The sequence below is a fragment of the Piliocolobus tephrosceles genome, chromosome 19, assembly GCF_002776525.5.
Source record: "Piliocolobus tephrosceles isolate RC106 chromosome 19, ASM277652v3, whole genome shotgun sequence".
Classification (NCBI taxonomy): domain Eukaryota; kingdom Metazoa; phylum Chordata; class Mammalia; order Primates; family Cercopithecidae; genus Piliocolobus; species Piliocolobus tephrosceles.
The window spans coordinates 24,750,276-24,774,591 of NC_045452.1; the positions used below are offsets into that span (position 1 = coordinate 24,750,276).

Genomic DNA, 24,316 nt, shown 5'->3' on the forward strand with positions numbered 1-24,316 from the left:
AGAGTTATGGGTGACACCAGTCTTGTCCTGCTGTTTGGGCTGGGGCAATAGAGAGGCGCCAGCCAATGCCCGCACTGTGGGGAAGCCCAGGTCAAACAGCAGCAGGTCTTGGGGAGAAGGGAACCACCAAAGGGCTCAGGTGCCTCAAATCCCCAACCTCTAGTTTGGCAGGGGCAGTGGGCCATGGCCTTTTGGGCAGGGGTCCTGTGCCCTGGATCTTGCCCAGCTCCAAAGCTAGTAAGCCCCAGGGAGGCCACCCCCACCAAGTGAAGTGGGCGTGAAGACAGATGATGGCTAAGGGACTTCCAGATGCACGAGATCAAATGTTTATTGATTTTTTCCTAAAATACTATACATTTAAAGGAACTCTTCAACTGAAAAGACGACAATTTTTGGTAAATCTGTAGCACAGAAATGAGGATTTCTGCTGGTAAGTTCTCGTGACAGATACAGACACAGGTCCACTTTCCAAGCAAGACATCTGCTCACTGGAAACAGTAAATGCATAGCTCATGATGGCAGTGGGCACTGCTGAGTTACATAAAATACAGGTTCTCCCCCATCCCCGGCCGCCCCATGTGACCACAGTGTAGCTCTGGCTGCAGCACCTGCTCCATGGCGACTCTGGGAAGCCGGAGAGACTTGTGCGGTGGGTAAGACCCAGCTTTTGTTTGCACACAAGTAATACGACGACTGAAATCTGCAACTACTGCAAAGTTGTGGGCACTTTTACAGTGTTCTGCTACGGAACCAGGACAAAGGCCAGTCAGAAGCCGGACCAGCAGTCAGCCGGTGACGACAAGCCTCCCTCCAGCAGGCACCATATCAGAGAGGCTCCAGGCCCACTGAGCCCAGGAGGAGACCCAGCTGGCCAGCCAGACCTGTGCCCGAATGCCACAGACTTCAAGCAGTTTACAAACGAAACTCACTGTTAAATCTCATTAAAACAGTAGATGAGTGCTTTAGATTCTCTGAATATCAAATAATATATACAGATATACACTGAGACATGACAGTCTAATATAAAGCATCTTTATCTACAGATGCATTTGCTTGAAAAGTTAGTCTTCTTTTTAACTCTGAATCACTGATAAAATTGTTAATTTGCAAAAGAGTACAGTTTTAAGCAAGAATAGAGTGAAAATAATTTTTAAATATGGCGATTTGGCGGAGTTCTACCAAAGGTTCTATCTAAAGCTTCCATTCAGATGCCCAAAAGCACAAAGAGCATTAGCATTCCCAACAGAAACCCGACCATAACCTGGTCCCATCTTCCCGCTACAATCTCTTTCCTCAAACATCATCTGCCACCTGAGGCTAAGCCTACACACGGCATGGCTAACAGGGCATGGGAATAGGAAGATCGCTTCCTCAAGACTAGTGTGCATCAATCTGTGCCATAATTTAAGTAGAAATGAACAGAACAGGTGTATAAAAAAGTATAACTGTACATAGCCTTTAAATTAAAAACCTTAAAATCTTCACTCAGAAAATAGGATGTAAGCTTGCTCATTTAAGTTGCAGGTGATGGAGTCGTCAGAGAGAGTAATCAGTGGAACAAGATCAGTGTAACCCACCATTGACTCGGAAAGGAGAGACAAAGTCAAGAACGTAGAGATCCATGATAGGCCAATAGGCACAGTGGGCGGGGAGGGGCGGCTATTTCTGTTGTTCTGCGTCTTCCTGCGCTCAGATCCCTCCAGCTGCACTCGGAAAGGTGCCGAGTCCCAGGCAAAATGACCAGCTCATCTGCCTTCCAGGGACACCATGAAGCCAAGAGCAATGGAACCATCATCTCTTGCAGGAAAAGGAGTGGATGCCCACATGGCTGACTGAAGCTCCTGGGCCCGCCGCCTCCGTCCCCCGCTGGCCTGACCCCTGGCTTATCACTGGATTGCCTCCACATAATTTGCCGGGTATAGGCCAACCTGCCCGTTGTCCAAGCGTCCCTTGCACCAGCCCTGCTCATCCTCGTCTTCCATCTTGGTCAGCTCGTCCCCTGTAAGACAAAGAGGGAGCCGTCTCCATGAGAGGGTGTGACAGCGATGGTGGGCTAGAGAGCCGCATTCACGAGCTTCGGGCCCACAGAGGGTGGAGGGCTAGGCATTCTGTGGCGGGCAGGCCCAGGGCCTGGTCATTTCTCTACTAAATGCATTTTAAGTTGCCTCTTTGGTCACGGGCCTCTGACAGATCTAGAGATGACAGTCTCACACAGTAATTTAGAGCAAGCAGCTCTCAGCTGCCACAGTGGCTCCCACTGGGACTGCAGCATCGAGCTCCCTAGGGCTGTGCCTTCCTCACCATCCTGGCCAGGTGGCAGGAATTCTCCCTCGGCTGTGCCCCTCCCCCACGCTGGGCCTCTTCTGTCCTCCCCACCGGGGCCCCGGCCGCCTTTCTCCCAGAAGCTGTCTCTGGGGTCTCTCTGCCTTTGTTAATCCCTCTCCTCTGCAACTTCCAGGCTGCGAGAGGGGAAGGGACCACGCCTGACAGTCATATCTGTCATTCTATCCCCAATACCTGGCTGAGGACTGGTGCACGGTGCCATGTGTCAACCCTTCCTGACACCCTGAGACAGGAGCCCCTGGCGCTGTTCTGGAATCTCCCTGTGGCTCTAATGTATTAACGTGGTTCCATGTATCTTCTGCTTGTTCCAACCTGAAGGACCTCCTACTTCTGGCTGGGCCTCAGGTAGAGGAGGAGATACAGAGATGAGAGGAACTGAGGGAGCCTGGTCTCAAGGAGGCAGACTAGGATGGTGAGGGGGAGGTGGCACTAGGGCGGGGCCCCAGGTCTGACATTTGCCAGGTTAGGGAAGCAGAGCAGCTCAGAGCCCAGGGGTGGGCAGAGCCCGTGTGCTTCTGGCTGGTAACTCACTGCAGGGAAGGCCAGTTGGGCCTGCTGGCTCGGACCTCGTCAGGAGCAAGCAATTGGTGGGAAAGCAATAGTCCCAGTGCTGTTTGGCCTTTATTGTTAAGTTTGTAGTTTTGTAACTCTCTTTGGCATTTTTTGGTTCATTTTTCAGAATTAGATGCAGTTTTCCCCCTGGTTTAGCATTTCCCTGATGCTTTGAATTTTGTATGGTAGCAATGCTGGTCAAGATGCCTGCGGAGCTAACGCCTGGGGCTTCCAGTGCTCCCCGGACTGCCTGGGCTCAAATCCCAGAGCCACCACTCGCTGGCTAGGAGACTTGGACCAACTGCCTCCACTCCCTGGGCCTGTGGCCCTCATCTGTGGACTCGGGGTGCTGTGAGGATTAAGTGTTAAGGCACCAAAGAACCCTGGGAGGGCGGGACACGCGTAAGCACTGGCTCAACCTCCCACTGTCATGCCACTTCTGCCAGACCAGTGCTCCTGAAGATCTGACCCAGAGGCATTAGGAGCAGATGCAGGGGCCACAGGGCAGCAGCCGTGATGAACCACCATCTCTTGCCCTGCTTTGTGCCTTGGGCCCCTGGCGTTTCTTTTTGTCCTGCCTTCATGGGTTGCTGTGCTCACAGGTCTGGCTCCAGGCTACTGAGGCTAGGATGAGACCTGTAGCCCCACACTACCATGTGGCAAACAGCCAGAGCACAGCAAGAGACAGACATAAGTCAAGCCACACTGGTTGGGAGCTAATTTTGCATTGTTAAAAAGCAGGATAACACAGAAAATAGAACGAACAGGAAAGCTTTCACATTGTGCAAATGTGAACTGGTGATTAGAAGGTTCATTTCAATCAGTTTGCTTTTGACAATTTACTTGGATCTGGAAGAAACATTTTAAACCTACAAAATTACTGTCAAAGCCAATAGGTAGGATTGAAAAGGAGTTAGAAATTATAAACAAATAAACCAACAAAGTCGGGGGTAACAACCCCAACCAAAGATATCAGAAACTGGATGAAGATGGCTTAAAGGCACATTAAAAAAAAATCCCAAAAAAACAAAACCAAAAAAACCCAACTTCTCAAACTGGGCAGAGGCAGCTGATAACCAGCCCAGGGGATGAGTGTCTGGGGACAGCAGGGGAGCATTTTGAGTGCTGAGGGAAGGAGGCTGAAGGCTGGTTAGAAGCTAGGCCAATGGGCACAGCCCCCAGGCCCTGGCTTCCCTGCTGAGTGGGGGACTAGGGTGGTGGTGGTAAGGCAGCCTTTCCCACAAGTGTAGCCTAGGGGCAGGGGCAGACTTCAGCCTGTGTGGGTTGAGTTCTGGCCCAGTTTCCCTCTTGGAGTGGTAGATGCTGCTTCTGGGGGAGCTTCACAAAGAGGGCAAGAGAGAGGGAAGAATCTGGGTTGCTGTTGAGTCCGCTTTGGCCCTAGGCCACTCCAGCTTCCTTAGGTGCTAAGATAGCAATTTTCCTTTTTTTTTTTTTTTTTGAGACAGTGTCACTCCATCACCCAGGCTAGAGTGCAGTGGCATGATCTTGGCTCACTGCAACCTCCACCTCCCAGGTTCAAGTGATTCTCTTGTCTCAGCCTCCCCAGTAGCTGGGATTACAGGCGTGCGCTACCATGCCTGAATAAATTTTTTTTTTTTTTTTTTTTTTTTTAGTAGAGGAAAGGTTTTGCCATGTTGGCCAGCCTGGTCTCAAACTCCTGACCTCAAGTGATCCTTCAGCCTTGGCCTCTCAAAGTGCTGGGATTACCGGTGTGAGCCAATAAAAGTGTGGGCTAGGACTGCACAACTGTACCCCAGCTTGGCTAACAGAGTGAGACCGTGTCTCTATTAAGAATAAAAAAAAAGATTATCATTGAAGACCATTCAAAGAAGAAAAAGACATTGGACAGAAAGTCTTCACAGGTAGAGCACACATAATCAGGATCCAGGCTGTTTTATAAAACTATGGTTCCTGCTCCTGGCAAACACAGGTATGTGTGTGGGTTGGTGTGTGCATGGTAGGTGTGGGCAGGTAGATGTGCACACACACAAGTTGCTGCCTGAGACAAGGCCCTACGTGGTCCAGAGGCATGCCAAGTGCTACTCCAGGGTCTGGGCAAAGCTGTGGCTCTCCTAAGGGCTTCTCTGGCAGTTGGGGACCCCTGGAGAAAGGCTTCTCTCAGGGACCTACAGGGCTAGCAGCTCCCAGAGTACACATGGGGGAACCTGGTGGTCCTGGCCAACAGCTTCTCCAGATGCCCTTCTGCATGACTAGCCAGTGCCCTACAGTTCACAGCCTCGGCCCAGCAAGGGGAGGTGTCCAGGCACTGGCTTGGGGGCACTCACTATTTCTGAGTCTTGGCATTGGGCATCCGCTTTTTTTTTTTTTTGGAGACAGAGTCTCGCTCTGTCACCCAAGCTGGAGCGCAATGGCACAATCTCAGCTTGCTGTAAGATCCGCCTCCCAGGTTCAAGTGATTCTCCTGCCTCAGCCTCCCGAGTAGCCGGGACTACAGGCGGCCGCCACTATGCCCTGCTAATTTTTTGTACTTTTAGTAGAGACAGGGTTTCACCCTGTTAGCCAGGATAGTCTTGATCTCCTGACCTCGTGTTCCGCCCACCTCAGCCTCCCGAAGTGCTGAGATTACAGGCATGAGCCACTGTGCCCGGCCTACTTTTTTTTAAGAGATGGGGTCTTGCTCTCTCTTCTAGGCTAGAGTACAGTGGTACGAACATGGCTCACTGCATCCTCTTGGGTTTCAGTGATCCTCCTGCCTTAGCCTCCCAAGCAGCTGGGACTATAGGTATGCAACACCACACCCAGCTAACCTGCTACTTTGGTTTGTTTATTTATTTGAGACAGGGTCTTGCTCTGTTGCCCAGGTTATTTATTTATTTATTTGTTTGTTTGCGACAGGGTCTTGCTCTGTTGCCCAGGTTGGAGTACAGTGGTACAATCATGGTTCATTGCAACCTCAATCTACTGGGCTCAGGTGATTCTCCCACCTCAGCCTCCCAGATGGTTGGGCCTACAGGCATGTGCCACTAAAATTAGCCCAGCTAATTTTTTCTTTTTTTTTGAGATTTGCTCTGTCACCCAGGCCGGGGTGCAGTGGTACGATCTTGGCTCACTGCAACCTCTGCCTTCCAGGTTCAAGTGATTCTCCTGCCTCAGCCTCCTGAGTAGCTGTGATTACAGGCGTCTGCCACACGCCTGGCTCATTTTTGTATTTTTAGTAGAGACGGGGTTTCACCATGTTGGTTAGGCTGGTCTTGAACTCCTGACCTCAAGTGATCTGCCTGCCTCGGCCTCCCAAAGTGCTGGGATTACAGGCATGTGTCACCATGCCTGGTCTAATTTTTCGTATTTTTTGTAGAGACAGGTTTCGCCATGTTGCCCAGGCTGGTCTCAAACTCCTGGGCTCAAGTGATCCTTCCACCTCGGCCTCCCAAAGCGCTGGGACTATAGACATGAGCCACAGCATCCAGCCAATTGGCTGCTTTTGACAATGAAGCCAGGGCACTGGGGAAGGGCCTGCAGTGACTCACAAGTGAAACCAGCAAGAACTTCTCCAGACTTAAAAAACAAAAAAGACCCTCCCACCTGCAGGTGGGGAGCCACCTACCCGCCTTGAAGCTCAGCTCATCGTGCTCCTGCCCCTCGTAGTCATACAGGGCCCGGACTCGCACTTCCGTCCCCGAGGTGGCGTCGTCGTCGAATGGATTCGAGTCCCCATTGGCATCCGTGGAGGAGAAGGGGTTGTTCGACTCGTCGTCTGACCAGTCAGTGGGATAGCTCTGGGTCTTCTCGTAGCTGCTGACACTGCAAGAAAGGGGAGGCCACGGGCTGTCAGCACAGGCCTGGCAGAGGCTGTGAGGTCCCCGCCCTGCAAGGGGAGGGCACTGGAGCCTGGGGCTCAGGGCTGAGGGCTCCTTCCGAAGGAGCACAGGTAGAGCCAGTGCTAGTGCGAGTTCATGCCATTCACACTCATCCTGAGCCACCTACAGGCTTTCCAGGGGCAGGCGTCTGGAGATGCCCACAGCAGAGGCCAACCTGGGGCCTCGCTCTCTAGTCTCCAGCACAGACTGCGTGCTTGTCTGTTTTCCTGTCGTGGTGCTGCTGGGGCCTTGAAGGGTTAACAGAGGACAGAAAAAAAGCAACTCAAGATTGTTAGCTGTGCCCTCCCCGAGGAATGGGGGTGCCAGAGAGCCTGCGCACCAGCAGGGGGTGGGCCTGGGTGCAGCACGCCAGGTGCCCACTTCCCGCAGAGCTTCGTGCATTGCTGAGTGCTCAGGGGTGAGACCCCTGGACAGAGAGAGAGAGGGAGAGAGACAGAGCGAGCGCGGTGGGGCCAGAGGAAGCGTTTGTTCACCAACTTTTTGGCCTTAGTGTCCTCCTTCTCACTGACGGTGCTGCCCGTGTCGTCCTCATCCTCGAAGGGGTTGTAGCTGGACTGTGACTGCGCAGACTGGGCGGGGTTGCTCGGGACATTAAGGGTGCTATGGAGAGAGAGAGCTTTCAGGGGATCCCAGCTCCGCAGGGCCCATGAGGGTCCTGGCACTTCCCAGCTGCAGGATCTCAAGGGACAGATCAGCTCCTCCCGTGACTGGAGGGGACCACGGTGTTTCAACAGAAAGGTTACTGTGGCGGAGTGCGGGCAGCACTTCAGCTGTGAAACAGGGTCCAGGAGCCCAGGAGAGGACTTGGTTTCCCTTTTCCTTCCCTGCACCTGGAGACAGTCCGTCCAGAGCAGGGGCCCTGGGGTGGTGGGTGACAAGCCACAGCTGGAGCAAAAGTGGTTTCCAGGTTCAGGGCTTGTCCCCTGTCCTGGCTCCTACCACCGTGAGCTGGCAGAGGGTCAAAGAGCCCCTCAGGGTCTCCTCTGAGGGTGATAGTTTGGGAGGGGCCGGCTCTCACGGATGAGTGGGAGAGGGCTCTGAGCTCTTCAGACCACACGGCCTCCTCCTGACTAGTAAGGGGTTCAGGGCTCGCTCTTCTGCTCTGTGGGGCTGGAGCTTCCAAAATCAGGGCCAGGGCCTGCTGCACAGTCTTTTCTAGGCATAAAGAAGGATTCCTTTGGTGCTCCAGAGGGAAAATCCAGTCATGCAACTGCCTACTGTGTGCCAGGCCCAGTGTGGGAGCCAGAGAGATCTGGGCCAAGCTCTGCCTGAGGGCTGGGAGCCGGGAGCTAAGTTACACACTACGAAGACCACAGGGAGACCGTCAAGCAATCAGACAGGCACCAAGGGCCCTGGAGCCCCACCAAGTAACTGATCCTATGGACCGGGCTACCCTGGCCAGCAGCACCTTCTACTTCCAAGACCAGGGCCTCAGGGCACAGGCCCCCAAAGCACCGGACGGACGGCTCAGCCTGAGCACCCACCACTCCAGAACCAAGGAAGGGAGGCGAGGACATGCCTCCAACGCCACCAGAGCGATCCTGAATGGCCAGTAACTGCCTCATCCGCTTCAGCCTAGCAAGCGGTACTGGACCTAGGCCTGCTGGAGGCCAATATCCAGGCCACACGTCTGAGCTCACCGGCCCTCCTCCCTCCTTGGCACCTTTCTCTAGCAGACTGTTGTGAGAGAGCACTGCTGGGGGCGGCTGAATTGTGCAGCAGCCCTGGCCAGCCCGGGGCCCCCAGCGCCTCCTCTGAGGCAGTGTTTCTTCTTTCCCTTTCCCACCCCCAAGCATTACAGGTGCTGGCCTGATCTCTGGGACAGGCACTTACTGCCGAGCCCACCCGCCCAGACAGTGTGCGCAGCAGCGGAATGACGACGGCCATGCCTGCTGGGGAGCCTGGCTGGGGCTTCAGTGCCTGAGGCTGCAGGAAGGCCATGGGAACCTGGGCTGAGCCTTCTTAGGAAGCCCCCGTATTAAATGACTATTACTGAGGGTGACATGGAGGTCTCTGGGCAGGTCCTGTAGGAAGACCTCCTCTGGCACACACTTTCCAGAAGGTTCTAATGACCACAGTGCCACCCTTATCTCTCTCATTTTCAGCCAGTGACTAAGTCAGAAATAACGAATGCTCCTAGCGAAGAGGTAATTTGGAAAGGAGATGTCTGGCAGTCCTCTCCTGTCCCTCCCTTGACTGGCGCCTGCACATAATACAGAGTGAGCACGAACCTCAGCAGGACCTTGGCTGCCCAAGGGAACCAGGGTGGCACCTCCACCAGTGTCCAGGCAGGGCGGTGCTATCCCTGGAGACATGAATGCCAGCCCTGTCATCAGCTCCTACCCACTCGGGTCTGAAGCTCAGGGCCAAGGCTCCCTCTCTGGATCTGTCAGCAGCTCTGGCACCAGGCAGGAAGGCGACCATCCCCGGAGATGCCCCTGGGCCACGGCCCACAGAGCTTGGGAGTCCAGGAACCTCCCAGGTGTCCAGGCTGGGTCATGGTCCACAGAGCTCAGGAGCTCAGGAATCTCCCAGGTGTCTAGGCTGGGGCTCTCCTGGACCATGCAGATTGCCCGAGGGGTGCCCCCACGGAACGGCCTCTTTTGGATGGAGGTGGCACCCACTCACCTGCTGGGCTTATTCGGCAGAGACTGGTCGCCTGTCTGGTTGATGCCCGTCAGGGTGACGCCGTCAGTGGCCTTCTTCTTCTCTCTCCGGCTGAGGGTTCGATTCAGGTCTGCGGACCACTCCTGGGCAACAGGTGCCGAGGGAGAGAAACCGAAGGTTCACTTGTGGGAAGCCACGTCTGTCCTCAGTTCCTCCCCAGCGAGCCTGCAGTCCACGCCGTGCATCTGATGTGTAGACTGGGGCCCCTGCTCTCCCTGGCTTCCCAGAAGACCTCAGGCTCCCCACGCCCCACTTCTGAACCCAAACGACCTGAGCCCCTCCTCACTGGTCAAAGCAGGGGGTCTGGAGGCTGGCACTTCTACCACCACCCCCAGGACATGCTGCCCCTGTCCCAGAGGACCAGCGGGGGTGGCGAGGACCAGGGCAAGGTCCAGGGCTTCCTGATCCTGACCCTGCCCACCAAGGTTCTCAGCCCCATCCCCCTCAGGCCAGCATGGGCCCCTGTGGCTCCCTAGACGTCCTGCTGAGCCTCCCAAAGTAGACAGGAGCCAGCCTCTGAGGCACTTGTCCTGAAGTGCTGAAGATCCTTTGCGTCGATGCTCTAAATTGTCCCTGGGCCACAGGGTCGAGACAGCTGGCTTCGGAGACCTGAGCAAGCCTGCCATGTGGAAAAATGGGCCCTGGACTGCAAATAAAACCAGGGCTAAGTGGCTACCACCTGACAGAAGGGGCAGGCAAGCGGACTCACAGCCTCCAAGGAGCAGGGCTCTCCCCTGCGTTTTGCTGCCCTGGGATTTTCCTCTGGGACCTGAGCTCATGCGGGGCTAATGAAGCACAGCACGCTCCTCCCGGAAGCCTCATGAGTTCCCGGGCGGCGAACAGGCCTCACCAGCTGCACGGAAAACGGACTAGGGCAAAACCATGAATGGAGACTGTGTCTTGATTTTCTAGAAGAGTCTGTGCATGCCTGCAGGTGTTTAATGAGCTCTCCTTCACCCACATCTCTACCGGTTACCAGACAACTTTGATTAAAACTTGGTGTGGCTGAGTCCACAGCTCTGCTCACACGTACTTACAGAACTTTTAGGTTGGAAGCCAACTCAGAAGCATCCTGTCTAACCTGTCCATTTGTCAGATGAGGAAACTGAGGCCCAGAAAGGCAACGTGACTTGCCCACGCAGAGGGGGTGGCACACCCGGGCCCCGATCCTAAATCTGGGTCACCTTTTTGTCTATTAATTATTTTCTGACTGGAATAGGTTGACTGAGAACTCAATCAGAACCTCAGAGTTCTCCACAGTGACCTCTGAATATAAATTCATCCTGATCAGGCAGCTTCCAAAGGCCAATGGGATCAACACCAAGCTGGTGCTGGAGGGAAGGGTCGGCTTTCAACACCCCTGACAGCAGGGCAGCCTCAGCTGAACTGCTAGGAGCCTGGCGGGGGCAGCACACACACCCATGCGGGCCACAGACACCCTGCACGGCGTATGGCACTCTATGAGTTAGCCGAACGCAGACACTTACTTCATCCTTGTGGCATGAAAAATAAAACAAAGAACTGCATTAGAGAAAGTCAGGCATGGTCCTGTAACAGCTGCAAATGTGTGCACAAGGAACGCACAGGGGCTGGTTCCCAGCTCATGGACCCACAGAGGGAAGGGCTCCCTGGGCTCTGGCTGGGACACCCTCCAGGAGACAGACTGTCAAATAGTCCTCCCCACTGTGCCCCTCTCTGGGTATAATGGGCACCTCTAAGGTACCCAAGCGAGTTTCACAGGTGGCTTCCTGTGCCACTCCTGGAGCAGCAAATCCTTGCTGTGTGTGAAACCCCAGCTGTGCACAAAACACATCAGCCGAGGCTTCCTGGTGTGTGGCTCCAGAGGAGAGGCTGGGCTTTGTGCTGTCCCCTCTAGGGCCACTTCCACTCGGGAAGGCTCTGGCCCTCCATGCTCTCCCAGTGCCTCTGTGGAAGGGGCACAGCTGCTCTGCAGCCTCCTACTGGGAGCAAGTCCTGGGCTGGCACAGGGGAGTGCTCGGCGGCAAGGCCCAGGCTGTCATTTGGAGAAACCTTCCTGTTAAGGGCCACAAAAGAAGTGCAGGAGTAAGGACTGACAAAACTGCAGGCTACGAGGCCCCAGGAGGCTTCTGAGGGGTGGGCCTGGGTCAACAGCCCTGCATGGACAAAGTCACCATGTGCCCCAACAGCCCCCGACAGGAGACGGGTGCTCCTGTCATTCCCGTTCCACACGTGGGAAAACTGAGTCACAAAAAGGGTGAATAGTTTGCTCAGCTTCCCACAGGTGGTCAGAGGTGAGCAGAATCTGAATGCAGCCCAGGCTCTGGCCGCTGCTGAGTCAGGGAAGCCACGAGGTCCACACCCACAGCAGAGGTCATCGCCCACAGCATCCCCGCTTGGGCAGCTGACACCACGTGCTTCAGCCTTAGGGGCAGCAGGACCTTCACCCACTGCCTTCAGGGTGCCAGGTGGGGGCCTAGTGACCAATCTTTAGCCTGGGTGAGTCCTGAGATCCCCAAGCCCTTGCATTTCGAATGTAAAGATAATGAAAGGCTCAGACCCACATGATGGGAAAAGAATGTTCATTTTGAATTAGGATTCACTGAATTTACTGCCTGGAGTAGGGAAAAGTCCTTTGTTGGAAGGGTAAGGAGGGCTGCCCACTGAGACCGCCTCCCCTCCCTGGCCCACTGTGAGGGGGACACTGTGGCTGCTCCCTTCCCGGCCATTCCACAGGGTGAATCAGGGACCTGAGGTCCTGTGTGCCTGTGGCTCCTGGGACTGACTAGGAAGGAAGGGAATGCCAGTGGCCAAAGAGTGACAGTCAAACATTCCCAACTAGAGAGGACATAACTGCAACTTCACAAGAGGTTCAGAAGGCCTTTGGTAATGCCTGCAGCCCCCCAGGACTCTATGCCAGAACTTGGTCTGTACTATAGCTATGCCTAAAGACTGCCTGATAAACAGGGCAAACATCAACATAGAGTCTGGAATGAGAACGAGGACATCGTCTACCAACTCTGTGGGCCCAGGTCCTCTTCCAGGTCAACGAGGTCGTGGGCACACCCTCCTCTTACCTCAAACTGCGGCCAGTTCATGGCCATGCCTGGCCCGTGATTGGCTCGGAACCACCTCAGGTCCTCCACCGCATCAGCCGCTCTGATGCTCTGCTCCAGGTCATGGTAAACGGCTTTGTAGCTAAATCAGAGGGAAACGTGGCTCTTTTAGAAGGCAGGGGCCAGCTACCATTTGTCCCAGCCCAGTGCCAGCCAGAGCAGGTCCCATGGTCTCTGCCCCCTGAGCTGGTTTCACAGACAGAGCCGGAACACTCGTCCCTTGGCTCAGGCGGAATATCACGGGCCGCCACGTGCACAGATGGCTTCTGACAAATGAGCTTTAAATCAAACCAGCAAAGCAGGTGGCAATGAATGAGCCCTGCTCTGTGTCACATATGCAAAAGGCACCAGCAGGTGGGCTGCGTGGGCCACCACTCTGTGTGCTCCCATTTAACCAGGCCCAGAGTTGAGGAAGAGAAAACTGGAGGGTGTTAGAAAGTAACCCTCCTTCCTCATCTCTGTCAGAAACGCTTTATACCCAGATGTGCAAATGCAGAGTGTGAAGATGACCCGGTGCTGAATACACCCACCAAGATGGGGTGGGGGCCGCCTTCCGCCTGGCAGCCATCATTGGCTCACCTTCCTAGGAAGCTGCCCTGTGGGGGAAGAGTATGATCACTGCTGGACCTGATATTTTCATTTATAATCGTTATGGCTGGTGAGTCATGTGCTTTCTCTGGGCTTCGGTTTCCTCCTCTGTTGAGTGGACATGATCCCCTCCATCAAGGGTTGAGTTGTGTCCTTCATAGGAGACATGTTGGAGTTCAAACCCCCATGCCTCGGAATGTGGTCTCATTTGGAAATAAGGTCTTTATAGAGGTAATCAAGGTAAAATGAGGTCACTAGCAGAAGCCCTAATCGTGATGACTGGTGCCTGTATTAAAAGGGGGAAATCCAGACACAGACAGACAAGCGTGATGGAAGTCACTCCACATGCAGAAGAGGCCGACACAGGCCAGCCCCACCCTGCTCCTGCCAGCAGAGCAGCCTCGGGCAAGTCATTTAATCTCACCCAGCCTCAGCTTCCTCATCAATAAGATGGGGTCAGTGGCACCCACTTTACACAACTGTCACAAACACAGAACGGTGGCAGAGCAACAGTGGTGCAGTAACTTGCCTTTGACGATTTTTATACAGAGGGAGACAAAAGGAATGTGTTTTGTGATGTGTCCCTACATGGTTCTGCTAGATGGATGACAGTAGTCCATGCCCTTGAGTAAGCCGGGACCTCTGCCCTGGTGAGGGCATCACAGAAGCAAAGATGAGGAAAGCACAGAACCAACAGCACAGCTTCCATGTCATAATTCAGAACCATGTCTCAGAGGGTATGTGCTGTCCTGGGGGCTGAGAGCCACTAAGCAGTCAGCTGATCACAAAGGGCCTCAAAGAAAGACTGTCCCAGGCACAACCAGCCCAGAAATGCCAGATTCACCCCCAGCGGATCTTAGATATGCCAGCTGCGGCTGGGTGCGGTGGCTCGTGCCTGTAATCCCAGCTACTCGGGAGGCTGAGGCAGGAGAATTGCTTGAACCCGGAAGGCAGAGGAGACTGCAGTGAACGGAGATCACGCCACTGCACACAAGCCTGGCAACAGAGCAAGACTCTGTCAGAAAAGAGAGGAGAGGAGAGAGGGAGAGGAGCGAGGGAGAGGGACAGGGAGAGGGACAGGGAGAAGGAGAGGGAGAAAGAGAGGGAGAGGAGAGGAAAGAAAAGGAAAAGCAAAGCAAAGTCAGCTGCGTTGGTCCTAGCTGTGGCCCCAGAAAGGGCAATCTCCCTTCCTGCCCAGACCTGTACATGGAGCTGGCAGAGTGGGCCTGGCCTTATCTGCTTGGGCCAGCAATTGGCTGGGTCAGCCAGGCCTTCCACAGGTCCAGCCAGCCATGCCTGCAGCTGCAGAAATGCTCAGCAGAGGGGCCCTCCCTGCCATCCAGATTGCAGAGAAGCAGGAGGCCCTGAGGGTGGTGAGGAGACCTCCTGACAAACGCACCATCCCAAACCTGGGAGCAGCATCTGAGTTTGCTTCAAAAGCACTTTCCGTTGACTTCAACGACGTGTGTGTTTTAGCTCAAAGGAAACTTACCCAGTCACATTGGACAGGTCTAGGTGCTTCTGAACCTCCAGCAGAACCTCCCGGAAGAAGCGCAGGCGTTTCTCCTCGAACTGCTGGCACTGCTCAAACACCTGCTCCATGTTCTCCATGTACTGGGGCGTGCCCTGGTCGAGTTCCTTCAGGGACTTCTCATACTTATCTTTGGTCTAAAGGAAAATCCAGGCACAAGACAAAGGTTCATTTCCATTCGGCCCTTGGCTCACCCCACCCCTGGAGTGTCTCAGGCCTCCCCAGATTCCAATGCAAAGAAAAAACAGGAGCTCTGGCTTCTGACAGACTTCGAGTTCAAGTCCCAGTCCCTCCACTCCTGCAAGGTAAATCACACTCCTGCCATCTGCCCGGTCTCTCAGCTGCAGCAAGGCCCAGACAGGTAGATGCCGGAAAAGGGCAGTCACCCCAGAGCTTGGTGTGTGTGGTCTTGAGTGTGCCAAACGCCCGTGTCCTCTTTTCCCTGTGGGGAAGGGCTGTGCCTGGCTACCCTCAAGCCTCCCACAGCAAAGGTGGGGCTGGGGCTGAATCCTGCAGCTCTCTTGGAGCCTCATTGTCCTTTATTAGATGAGGACACTCTCTCCTTCACAGTGTTCTGATATGTAAATGATGGGCTGCAGGAAGAAGGCATTCAAAAAAAGTCCTCCTTCCCCTGTCCTTCAGCCCACTCCATCCCCCTCACACAGCTGCTCCCTCCCAGATTGTCCCAAGAAGGGGTTTTGCAAGGGAGGAAATGTTAAAAGCAGGTGTGGCCTATCTCAAGAGTATCGAGGGGCAGCTAGAAAATGTGTGAAATTCTGAAGACGTGGCTAAAGTGGGCACATTCATCTGGTGGGGATGTGCCTCGAGGTCAATGGCCTCCCCTCACCCCTCATCTTGGGGGCAGGGCCACCAGTTTGGTGACCAGGTGGCTTTGTTAGTTGGTGGGATCATGGCCGTGTTGGCCCCCTGGGGTGGGTGAGCGATAGCAGGGCTGGGGCCACCTATTTATTGCAATTCTTTCTACTATGGGGGTAGTCACGGGCTCCACTCGGGTCTAAGCTTTGCTGTCCCTAACAACAGATGCAGGGCCTTCTGAGGAAGGACGGAGCGCTTCCTGAGCCACTGCAGGCCTGTGGGGCACCCGCTCTGCCCCAGCTGGGACTGAGTCTACCCTGCCCGTGAGGCTCCCCTCCTCCCCTCCCAGATGCTCGCCTCTGACTCATGTGGCTCAGGGCCCTGGGAGACTCCGCTTCAGGCTCCAAAGCAACTCCTCTCCTTGAAGCCTTCCCCAGTCTCCTGAGACCAGGTCCCACCCCGCCCTCTAGGGCTCTGACTCCTGCCCCTTTCTCCTCTCCTGGAATCCAGGTCCTTGCTCTGCTTCTCAGCCTCCTCAGATGGCTGGGCTTGGGTCCTCTGTGCCTACAGGAAAAGGCCACCCCTGCCAGGGCTGGGGCATGCCCAGCAGAAAGAGAGCTCCACAGCGCTGTGGCGATTCCTATTCCCCACCGCCATCGACACTGCCCGTGCTCACTACCTGGCAGCCCTGCATGGGAGCCTAGCTCAGAAGCCCAAGACACACAGCTGTGGGTTCAGCACCCGGCATCTGGCGGATACTGCTTAAGTGACACAGAGCAGTCCCATCTCAGGAGCCTTCAAGACACAATAGCCTCCCAGGAGCTCTCAGGGCACTAGTGGCAACAAGATGCTCCACCTCGGGGCTGCCCCTGCCCTCAGCCTGTGGCCGACCCTGCTGGCCCCAAGTCCTGCCCCCAGCACAGGCCAGGTACTGAGCAGGGTCATCACTGTTCTGGAAACCCCCTTGCAGGGCATAGAAAGTTCTCAACGAACACCCATGGAGTAAAACAAAAGGCGGCCTTCATCCTTAGGTGGATTGTAATATTTTAGCACTAAATGCAAAAAGTTCTTTTCTGATGGATGCTCCAAGATATAGTTGATGGCTGATAAGAAACATGAAAGTACATGTGCATCCAGTCAGCAGTGGTATGTATGTATGCATGTACCTACCTACCTACCTACCTACTTTAGAGATGGGGTCTCACTCTGTCACCCAGGCTGGAGTGCAGTGGTGTGACCACAGCTCGCAGCAGCCTTGAACTCCTGGGCTCAAGCAATCCTCCCGCCTCAGCCTCTGAAGTAGCTGGGACTATAGGCACACGCCTCCACACCCAACTAAATTTTAAAATTTTCTGTAGAGATGAGGTCTCACTACGTTGCCCAGGCTGTGTGCTGGATTTTGGAAACTGCATCAAGAAGGGTGCTGGGGAGGGACTGGCCTCCTCTCCAGAGCTCTAGGCCCACAAGGACCTCTCACGTCCTGCAGTTACTGGCCAGACCACAGAGGCAGGGAGGGCCCCAGGAGGCAACCCACTGCAAAGTGTCCCATTCATCCTGCCAGACGCTTATATCCAACCTCGCGCCCTGGGCCTGTTCTGCAAAAGCCTGAGTTGACGTTCTGGGTGGCTGTCAAACATGAAAGGCCTCTCTTCCTCTCCATCTCCGTCTCCTTCTCTCACACAGGCACGGCCCCGCCCAACATGGAGAAGCCCCATCTTTCTTCTAGACACCTTTTTGGGCACCTGATTCCCTGGGCTTCTGGCAAAGGCCGGGGAGTTCTCCAGGACCTTGTGCTTCTTGAGCCCACGTGCCCCCCACTCAGTAGCTGGTTCCAGGTTCCTCACCTGATCCCACCATGGAGGCACCTGGGCTGCTTCAAAAGCCCAGATTCCTGGCTCCAGCAATGGGAGTGAGAGGGGTTTCCCAGAGGCTTCTGACACTCGGTCTGAGTGATGAACGTGTAGATGACGGGTTCCCCTTGCTACGCCGACAGCATAGCAGTGAGGAACAGTGGAGAAAGGGCATAGGCATATGTATGGGCTTGAGGTCAGAAGTTCCTGCTCTCACCTGCTGGATGGTACGACTTAACCTCTCTGATCTTGGTTTTCTCATTCACAAAAAAGGGATGCCACCACCTAACTGACAGGGGCCGGGAAAGGTTGGTGGGTAGTGAAACCAGCTTAGGCCTCCTGCCTCCCCCCTGCCCATGTCCTCTTCCTGGAGTGCAGCCTCTCTACCTCATTCCGTCTCTCTCTGCAAATCCTGGTGGGGAATTTCTTCTCCAAACACTGAGGCAGGGCAGGCCCTTGGCAACGACACCCCCCAGCCCTCACCTGTCATGGCTGAGCAAAGGAGGGGAGGTGGGGCCTAGGGCTGAGCCCTCCCTTCCTGTGAACTATTAAATCACAAGACGATGACGCTGCCTGGTTTTACGTCCTGTGACTCCAGGACCTTCCAGGCAGAATCACTGTCGACATCTGCGGAGCACTTCATAGTTGACACAGTGATTTCTCACTCACCCACCGGGGCAGAAAATCTCCCCTTTACAACAGAAATGGAAGGGCACCCAGGATGCCACAGTGCCTGGTCACGGTCTCTCGTGGGCCAAAGACCACCCTTCTGCCACCCCTGGCTCCATAGCCTCTGCCTCACTCTTGGGGCCTGTCACTCTGGAGACTGCGGGGCACCTCCATCCCCCCTCCCACCTGGCTCCCCAGACAAGTGCTCCCAGCCTACAGTCCCTCCCCGAGGTCTCTGCCTCCAGCCCCCTCCCTACACAAGCAGAGCAATCCTTCTAAACCATCTCACCCTCCTCACCTCCTCCCTGACCCCACCCAGGCTCAGGCCTTCCTCAGTGGCTCCTGGTCAGCAGCATCCTAAGCTCCTTACTCAGCCCGGCTGTCCAGGCCACTGGCGATGTGGTCCTCGTAACCCTCCATGCCAGCTCACACCACACCCATTCACACCCACCACTGGCCACAACCATTCACACCTGCCACCAGCCACAACCATTCACACCCATCACTGGCCATGCCCATTCATACCAACCACTGGCCACGCCCATGTTGGCACAAGCAGTTCCCTGCAGCAATCCCAGTTGTCCTTGTGTCTCTGAGCACAAAGAGCTGTCTCTTCCCCCCAGCTTGCTCAGAGCCTGGCTCTGCCCCTCAACTGAGCAGGTACAGTGGCTGTGGTGAGGTGAGGTGCTAGGGCACTCACCTGTGGCCTTCTTGAGGACAGGGGTGTGTTTTATTGGGTTCTTTATCCCTCTATCCACCCAATCACCCAAGCAGTTACAGAAGGCTTACTGTGTGCCAGACACGTGAACAACTGACACGGTGACACTCGACACGTAAAAAAAAGTGTACAATTTACCTTAAGAACATCTTGCTTGCACTTTTCTATTTTGTCTTGCAATTTCTTGAGCTGTTCAGGGTTGAGGGATGGGTCTGCCTTGCTGTTGGCTTCTCGTGAGATAGCCAGCTTCTCCTCTTTGCACGCTGCATGGTGGGCTTTCTTTGCTGCTTCTACCTACAGGGATAATGAGTTCCTGAATGCCATGTCGCTGGGAGTTCAGGATCCCACTGGAGGTTACACAGACCATCGGAATGCCTGTGCTACCAGGAGGGGAGGAAGAGGCAGGTACAAAATTGTATGTATACTATCATAGCAACTAGTCACAACAGGAACGCACTCAACACATATTCATGGAGCACTTGCTTGCCCCGTGAATGGTTCGAGGCACCAGGGACACAGCAAGAAACACAAGAGCCCAGGCCTTCGTGAAGCTTTCATTTGAGTTGTGGGAGGCAGATACAGTACAGGAAAAGTTACATGCCAGAGTCAATTAAGGGTGTTAAGTGTGGGGGAGGACAACAGAGATGGAGCACGGGGTGGGTGGAGAAAGCCACTGAGATGACACGGAACACGCACATGGAGGGTTATGGACATCCCAGGAAGACCATGCCAGGCTGCTAGATCAGCGAATACAAAGAAAGTTCCAAGGAGGAACCTAGCATGAGCGAGAGGACTATACCGGGCGGTGGGGGAGGGGGGCGCAGGGCAATCGGCCACATTTCCTCTGGTTTTAATGGCTATTTTACACACACACACACTCTCTCTCTCTCTCTCTCTCAACAGATCCTTCCTTATTTGAGCCAAAGCCACAAATTTCATTCTAGAGGGAAGGAGGAGTTTACAGCAAAGGCCTCATGAGACAGACAGTTTCATTACGAATGGGGCCAGGGACAAAACAGAAGAGAAAGGAGATGTGACAAAAGCTAAAACACAGAAAAGGAGACACAGAGAAAACCATTCGGAAAGACAGAGGCATGTTCTGGATGATTCTGAGGAGGAGGAAGGCAGTGCAGGGCCAGAGAACAGCTGGGTGTTGGGGGTGGCACATCTACCGCCTAGCCCATTCCAGCAGGGAATGGGGGCGAGGCTGCAGGCAGGCGCGGGGCACACAAGCGGAGGGCTGGGGTGGACAGATGACAGCCTCCAATTAGCTGAGGCTCAACAAAACTCAATGGCTTTGGTTGCTACTTTTAGAAAAACAGGTATCAATGTTACTTGAAATTTTAGGAGAGAAACCTAAAATGGTCTCCTGTGCCTAGAGCCAGTAGCAGAAAGTCCTGGGTGCAGGAGGGGGTACTGCTGGTGGGGTGCCAGGCAGAGTGAGGCCAGGCAAGGAAGCCTGCAGGACAGAGGTACCTCTTTCAGCTTCTTGGCCCAGGGCTTCTGTGCCTTCCGAAAGCCGTCCTCAGCTTCCTTGGTCTCCTTGAAGCCGCCCATCATCTGCTTGTGAAAGGCTTCCTTCTGCCAGTTCTTGATCTTCTCGAAGTCATCGTTCATTAGCGAGGCCTTCACCTCGAGGTGCAGCTCACTCACCCTCTCTGCCTCGGACATGAAGGCCATCCAGGCCTTCTCCACAGTCCCGTACTGGGGCCCTGCACAGGGAGAGAAGCTGTGGGTCACCCAGCGCCGGGCATGCTGGGGTCTCCTCTGCTCACACCTCGGCTGTTCAATGTGGGCATTTAGACCACAGAGGGTTTCCTTTCGGGGTTTCAGACATTTTTCTCTCAGGGACCCTGTACCTTTTTCAGTTCCTGAAGCTGAATTTGCTTTGCCACTCGTGTTAGGAAAATTGGGGTATTACATCCCTTTCCTTTATTTTTATTTTTTGAGACGGAGTTTCGCTCTTGTTGTCCCGGCTGGAGTGCAGTGGCGTGATCTTGGCTCACTGTAAACTCTGTCTCCCGGGTTCAAGCGATTCTCCTGCCTCAGCCTCCCAAGTAGCTGGGATTACAGGCGCCCGCCACCACGCCCAGCTAAATTTTTGTATTTCTAGTAGAGACGGGGTTTCACCATGTTGGCCAGGCTGATCTCAAACTCCTGACCTCAGGTGATCCACTCGCCTCAGCCTCCCAAAGTGCAGGGATTACAGGCGTGAGCCACTGCGTCTGGCCATTCCTTTCCTTTATTTAAAGCCACTGAACTCTTTAAAAACTCCAATTTCCACATCTTAGAAGTCTTAATTTACTTAACAGTGGCCAAAGAAGGGGGGACCTTCTGAAGTGAGCAGACGCTTCTCCCAGGTTTTGGGCACCCATCCACATCATGCCAACGCTTCTCCTGGCGTGGCTCCTATCTGCCTTGCTTGGCCCTTGGCTAGACCTGCGCTGCCTCCCTTTGCAGGACCGCGTTCATTCACTCCCAGAGCCTGGCTCTGAGCACAAGCTCGAGAACACTGGAACGAAGACTGTCCCCTCAGCAGAATGGAAGCCCATCCTGCAGGAGGCAGGAGAGGAGGAAGCAGGAGCCTGCTCTGGACCAGAGCTTTGTAAACCTCAAGCTCTAACTGACAGCTGGATCCCGGAAGAGGGGCTGGAGCAGGTGGAAATGAAATGATGACAGTGCCACCGACCGAGGGAGCAGACCTACCCCACGCCCCTCCTCCGCCACGTGCCTGCTCCACAGCCTGGGCACACACCCTACCCTAAGGACTGGGCTAAGCCCACACACACAACCCATGTCAGCATGACGGGAAAGGACAGGCAGCTGGACTAGGCCTGGTTCGCCTGGGGCCTGGCTCCCCGGTTGGCTCCTGAGGACAGCCAGTCAGCAAAGGAGAGCCTGCCCCAAAATACACCTTGAGAAACCCGCGCTGCTCTGCTTCTGTGCTGGAAAGCCTGTAATCAGTCAAGCTCCCCCTTCACTGCTGGGAAGTGTGTTCTAAACACGGCCCCTGTCCACACAACAGTGGCAGTGACGAAGCTGCAGAAGCTTCTGAGCTTTTCGGTGGGGACAGAAGCGGGTGAAACCTCTGCCATACAGCACCTATAATTATTCCCTTAAAATTTAAACTCAGAAAGACTGCCAGGTGTTGCCAGCTAGTCTTATCTGACCTGCTACATGGCCAAGTGTAAAAATAAACGGCTCTCTGTGTTAGAAACCAAGGTGCCGAGCAGCAAGGCCTCCCACAGGATAGGAACTTACCCGAGCTCTGAGTTAACTCAGCAAGGGCAAGTGTATCCTATGGATGACAAGGGCTGTAGTCCTGTGTCCCCGAGGAAAGTGGACAAAAGTTCATGGAGCCTGTGCCTGCTGGTGATGGACACTAATGCTCCTCATAAAAATCACACTCTGCTCTGGAACTCGGAAATACACTCTTGCCCCAATCTTAAAAGACAGAAAACTGGCATAGAGAGGGCCACAACGTGCCCAGAGCCCGCAGCTGGGGCATAGCTGCCTCCAGGCCACAGGACCTGTGCTGGGGCCTCCCTACCCTTGTCCACGAGCTGCCTCCAGCGCCGGGCCCACTCAGTGAGCTGCTGCGCGTACGCCTTCTCGATGCGCGCCCGCTCATGCAGGCAGTTCATGAGGTCGCTGCACAGGCGGTGGCCATCGTCGATCCGCTTCACAGTCCGCTTGTAGTTCCCGACCTAGAAGACACAACTAGCTGGGAGGCAGGGGGCTTGGGGCAGCCTGTCCTTCGCTGCTGCACAAATGGCCTCCATGCCAACCAGGCCCTGATGCGCCCCTGGGGTCACGTTTACCACACCCCACTCCCGGAGTTTGAAAGGCACCCCATGTAGTTAATGAACCTCTCTATTTTTGTTATTAATGAGACCATACACATCACGGAACGAGGGCTTCTCAATGTTCTTTAGGTTGGGTACCAAGCAGAAACTGGGCCGTGGGTCAGGAAGGGAGGCTGACTGGCTCAGGAAGGGCTATCATGGAAGAAGGGGTGGGGCTGAGGATGCCTAGAAGAGCACCTCACGCAGACTGAGAAGCTAGGGCCGGCTTCCTGGAGTAGGTGACATCTAACCAAAGCCTTCTGCTTTGATGACATCCATCACGTGCTGGGTTATTACTTCCCAATCACAGCCGTAAAAACTTTTCCACTTCCTGAGCACCTACCATGTGCCAGGCAACCGGCTAGGCGTTTTACACCTCCAAATATTATCTCCCCAACCTAGTAGGAATAAGTGTCCCCATTTTACAGATGAGGAAACAAAGGCTTAGAGAAGTTGCATGGTTAGTCAAGATACTGCAGCCACAGTGGCTAGGCTGGAGCTGAAGGCAGTTTTTTTTTTTTTTTTGAGACAGTCTCACTGCCGTCAGGCTGGAGTGCAGTGGCGCGATCTCAGCTCACTGCAACCTCCGCCTCCCAGGTTCAAGCGATTCTTCTGTCTCAGCCTCCTGCCTCCTGAGTAGCTGGGACTACAGGCACGCATGCCATCACACCCAGCTAATTTTTGTATTTTTAATGGAGACGGTTTCACCATGTTGGCCAGGACGGTCTCGATCTCCCGACCTTGTGATCCGCCCGCGTCAGCTTCCCAAAACGTTGGGATTACAGGTGTGAGCCACCACGCCCAGCACAAAGGCAGTTTTTCAAAGTGTTCTAGGTAGGACTGTCTTCATGGCAAACGTTTTGCAGGGCTGAGTTTTGACTGCCTTTTTTCGCATATGAAAAGAGAAACTAGTTCATCTAAGTTATAAGTATTAAAAGAGTAACTGAGGAAATGTTAATGGCTAATTTGGGGTGAAAATGAAAACGTTTGGTATGTTTCATTCTTTGAGCTGCTGGCTTGAAAGGATACAGTCGCTGATAACTTGAGCACCCAAAGGAAATATGACAGACAGATGATCTCTTTTCAGCCTTTTTCTCCCATTGCCTTCAAAAATCTTAGTCAACCCCTTGTCAGTTTTACCTTTTCTAAAATCTCTTTGCCTGGCCCTGCAGAGATGGGCAAGGGGAGGGAAAGGGGCTGCAGCACCTGGAGGAAGGGCTGTCCCTGAGGCTGAGCTAGATGGGCTGAGATGACTCCATTCCTATGAGAATCAGAATCCTTGTGAACAGCAAAGACCCCTGGAAGGTGGTTAGCCTGGGCAGCCTTCTCCAGAGGCAGATGAGACTTCTGGCTCTGTTCATTCCCTCCAAAGACCTCCCCCAGCAAGGCTGGCAGCTCGTCAGCTCGTCAAAACATGAGCTGAACCTGAGCGTCCACTCCATACTCGAGCAGCTCCTGTGAGGAAGTTGAAAACGAGCATTTTCACAGCTCATTGGAAGTGACATTATGTGGTAGCTTCCCTTAAAATGAGGCCTTACTGTCATTTTGAAATTGACAGCAGGACGAAAAAAAATACCCAACAAGCGACCTATTATCGCCGACCTGGTGGCAGAAGGAGCTGAGGTAACACAGCCCTAACTTAGCCTTGACAGTTGACATGAAGCCACGACCCAGAGCTGGTTTTCATCTGCCTATTACCAACAGTATTCAAATTGGTCATCACCATCAAATCATGTATTTTGGCTCTCTTGAAACCTGCTTACCACTCTGATTTTCAGAACC

At 54.2% G+C, this 24,316-nt stretch overlaps 1 protein-coding gene across 3 annotated transcripts in view; it reads right to left on the reverse strand.

The window, feature by feature from the left end:
• Positions 1-310: 310 nt before the first annotated feature.
• The window catches only part of PACSIN2 (protein kinase C and casein kinase substrate in neurons 2), a 142,370-nt gene continuing 118,364 nt past the window's right edge, over positions 311-24,316 (reverse strand). For 2 of the 3 annotated variants that reach the window (XM_023221796.3, XM_023221797.3), the window contains exons 3-11: positions 22,240-22,396; positions 20,166-20,401; positions 18,828-18,983; positions 14,598-14,773; positions 12,479-12,599; positions 9,384-9,505; positions 7,233-7,355; positions 6,482-6,678; positions 311-1,999 (exon numbers count right to left, since the gene is read on the reverse strand). In XM_023221796.3, coding sequence (XP_023077564.1) covers positions 1,887-1,999; positions 6,482-6,678; positions 7,233-7,355; positions 9,384-9,505; positions 12,479-12,599; positions 14,598-14,773; positions 18,828-18,983; positions 20,166-20,401; positions 22,240-22,396 — 1,401 coding nt within the window. In that variant the 3' untranslated portion in view covers positions 311-1,886. The remainder of the gene's footprint in view (positions 2,000-6,481; positions 6,679-7,232; positions 7,356-9,383; positions 9,506-12,478; positions 12,600-14,597; positions 14,774-18,827; positions 18,984-20,165; positions 20,402-22,239; positions 22,397-24,316) is intronic. The other variant, XM_023221798.2, reaches the window with a different exon arrangement.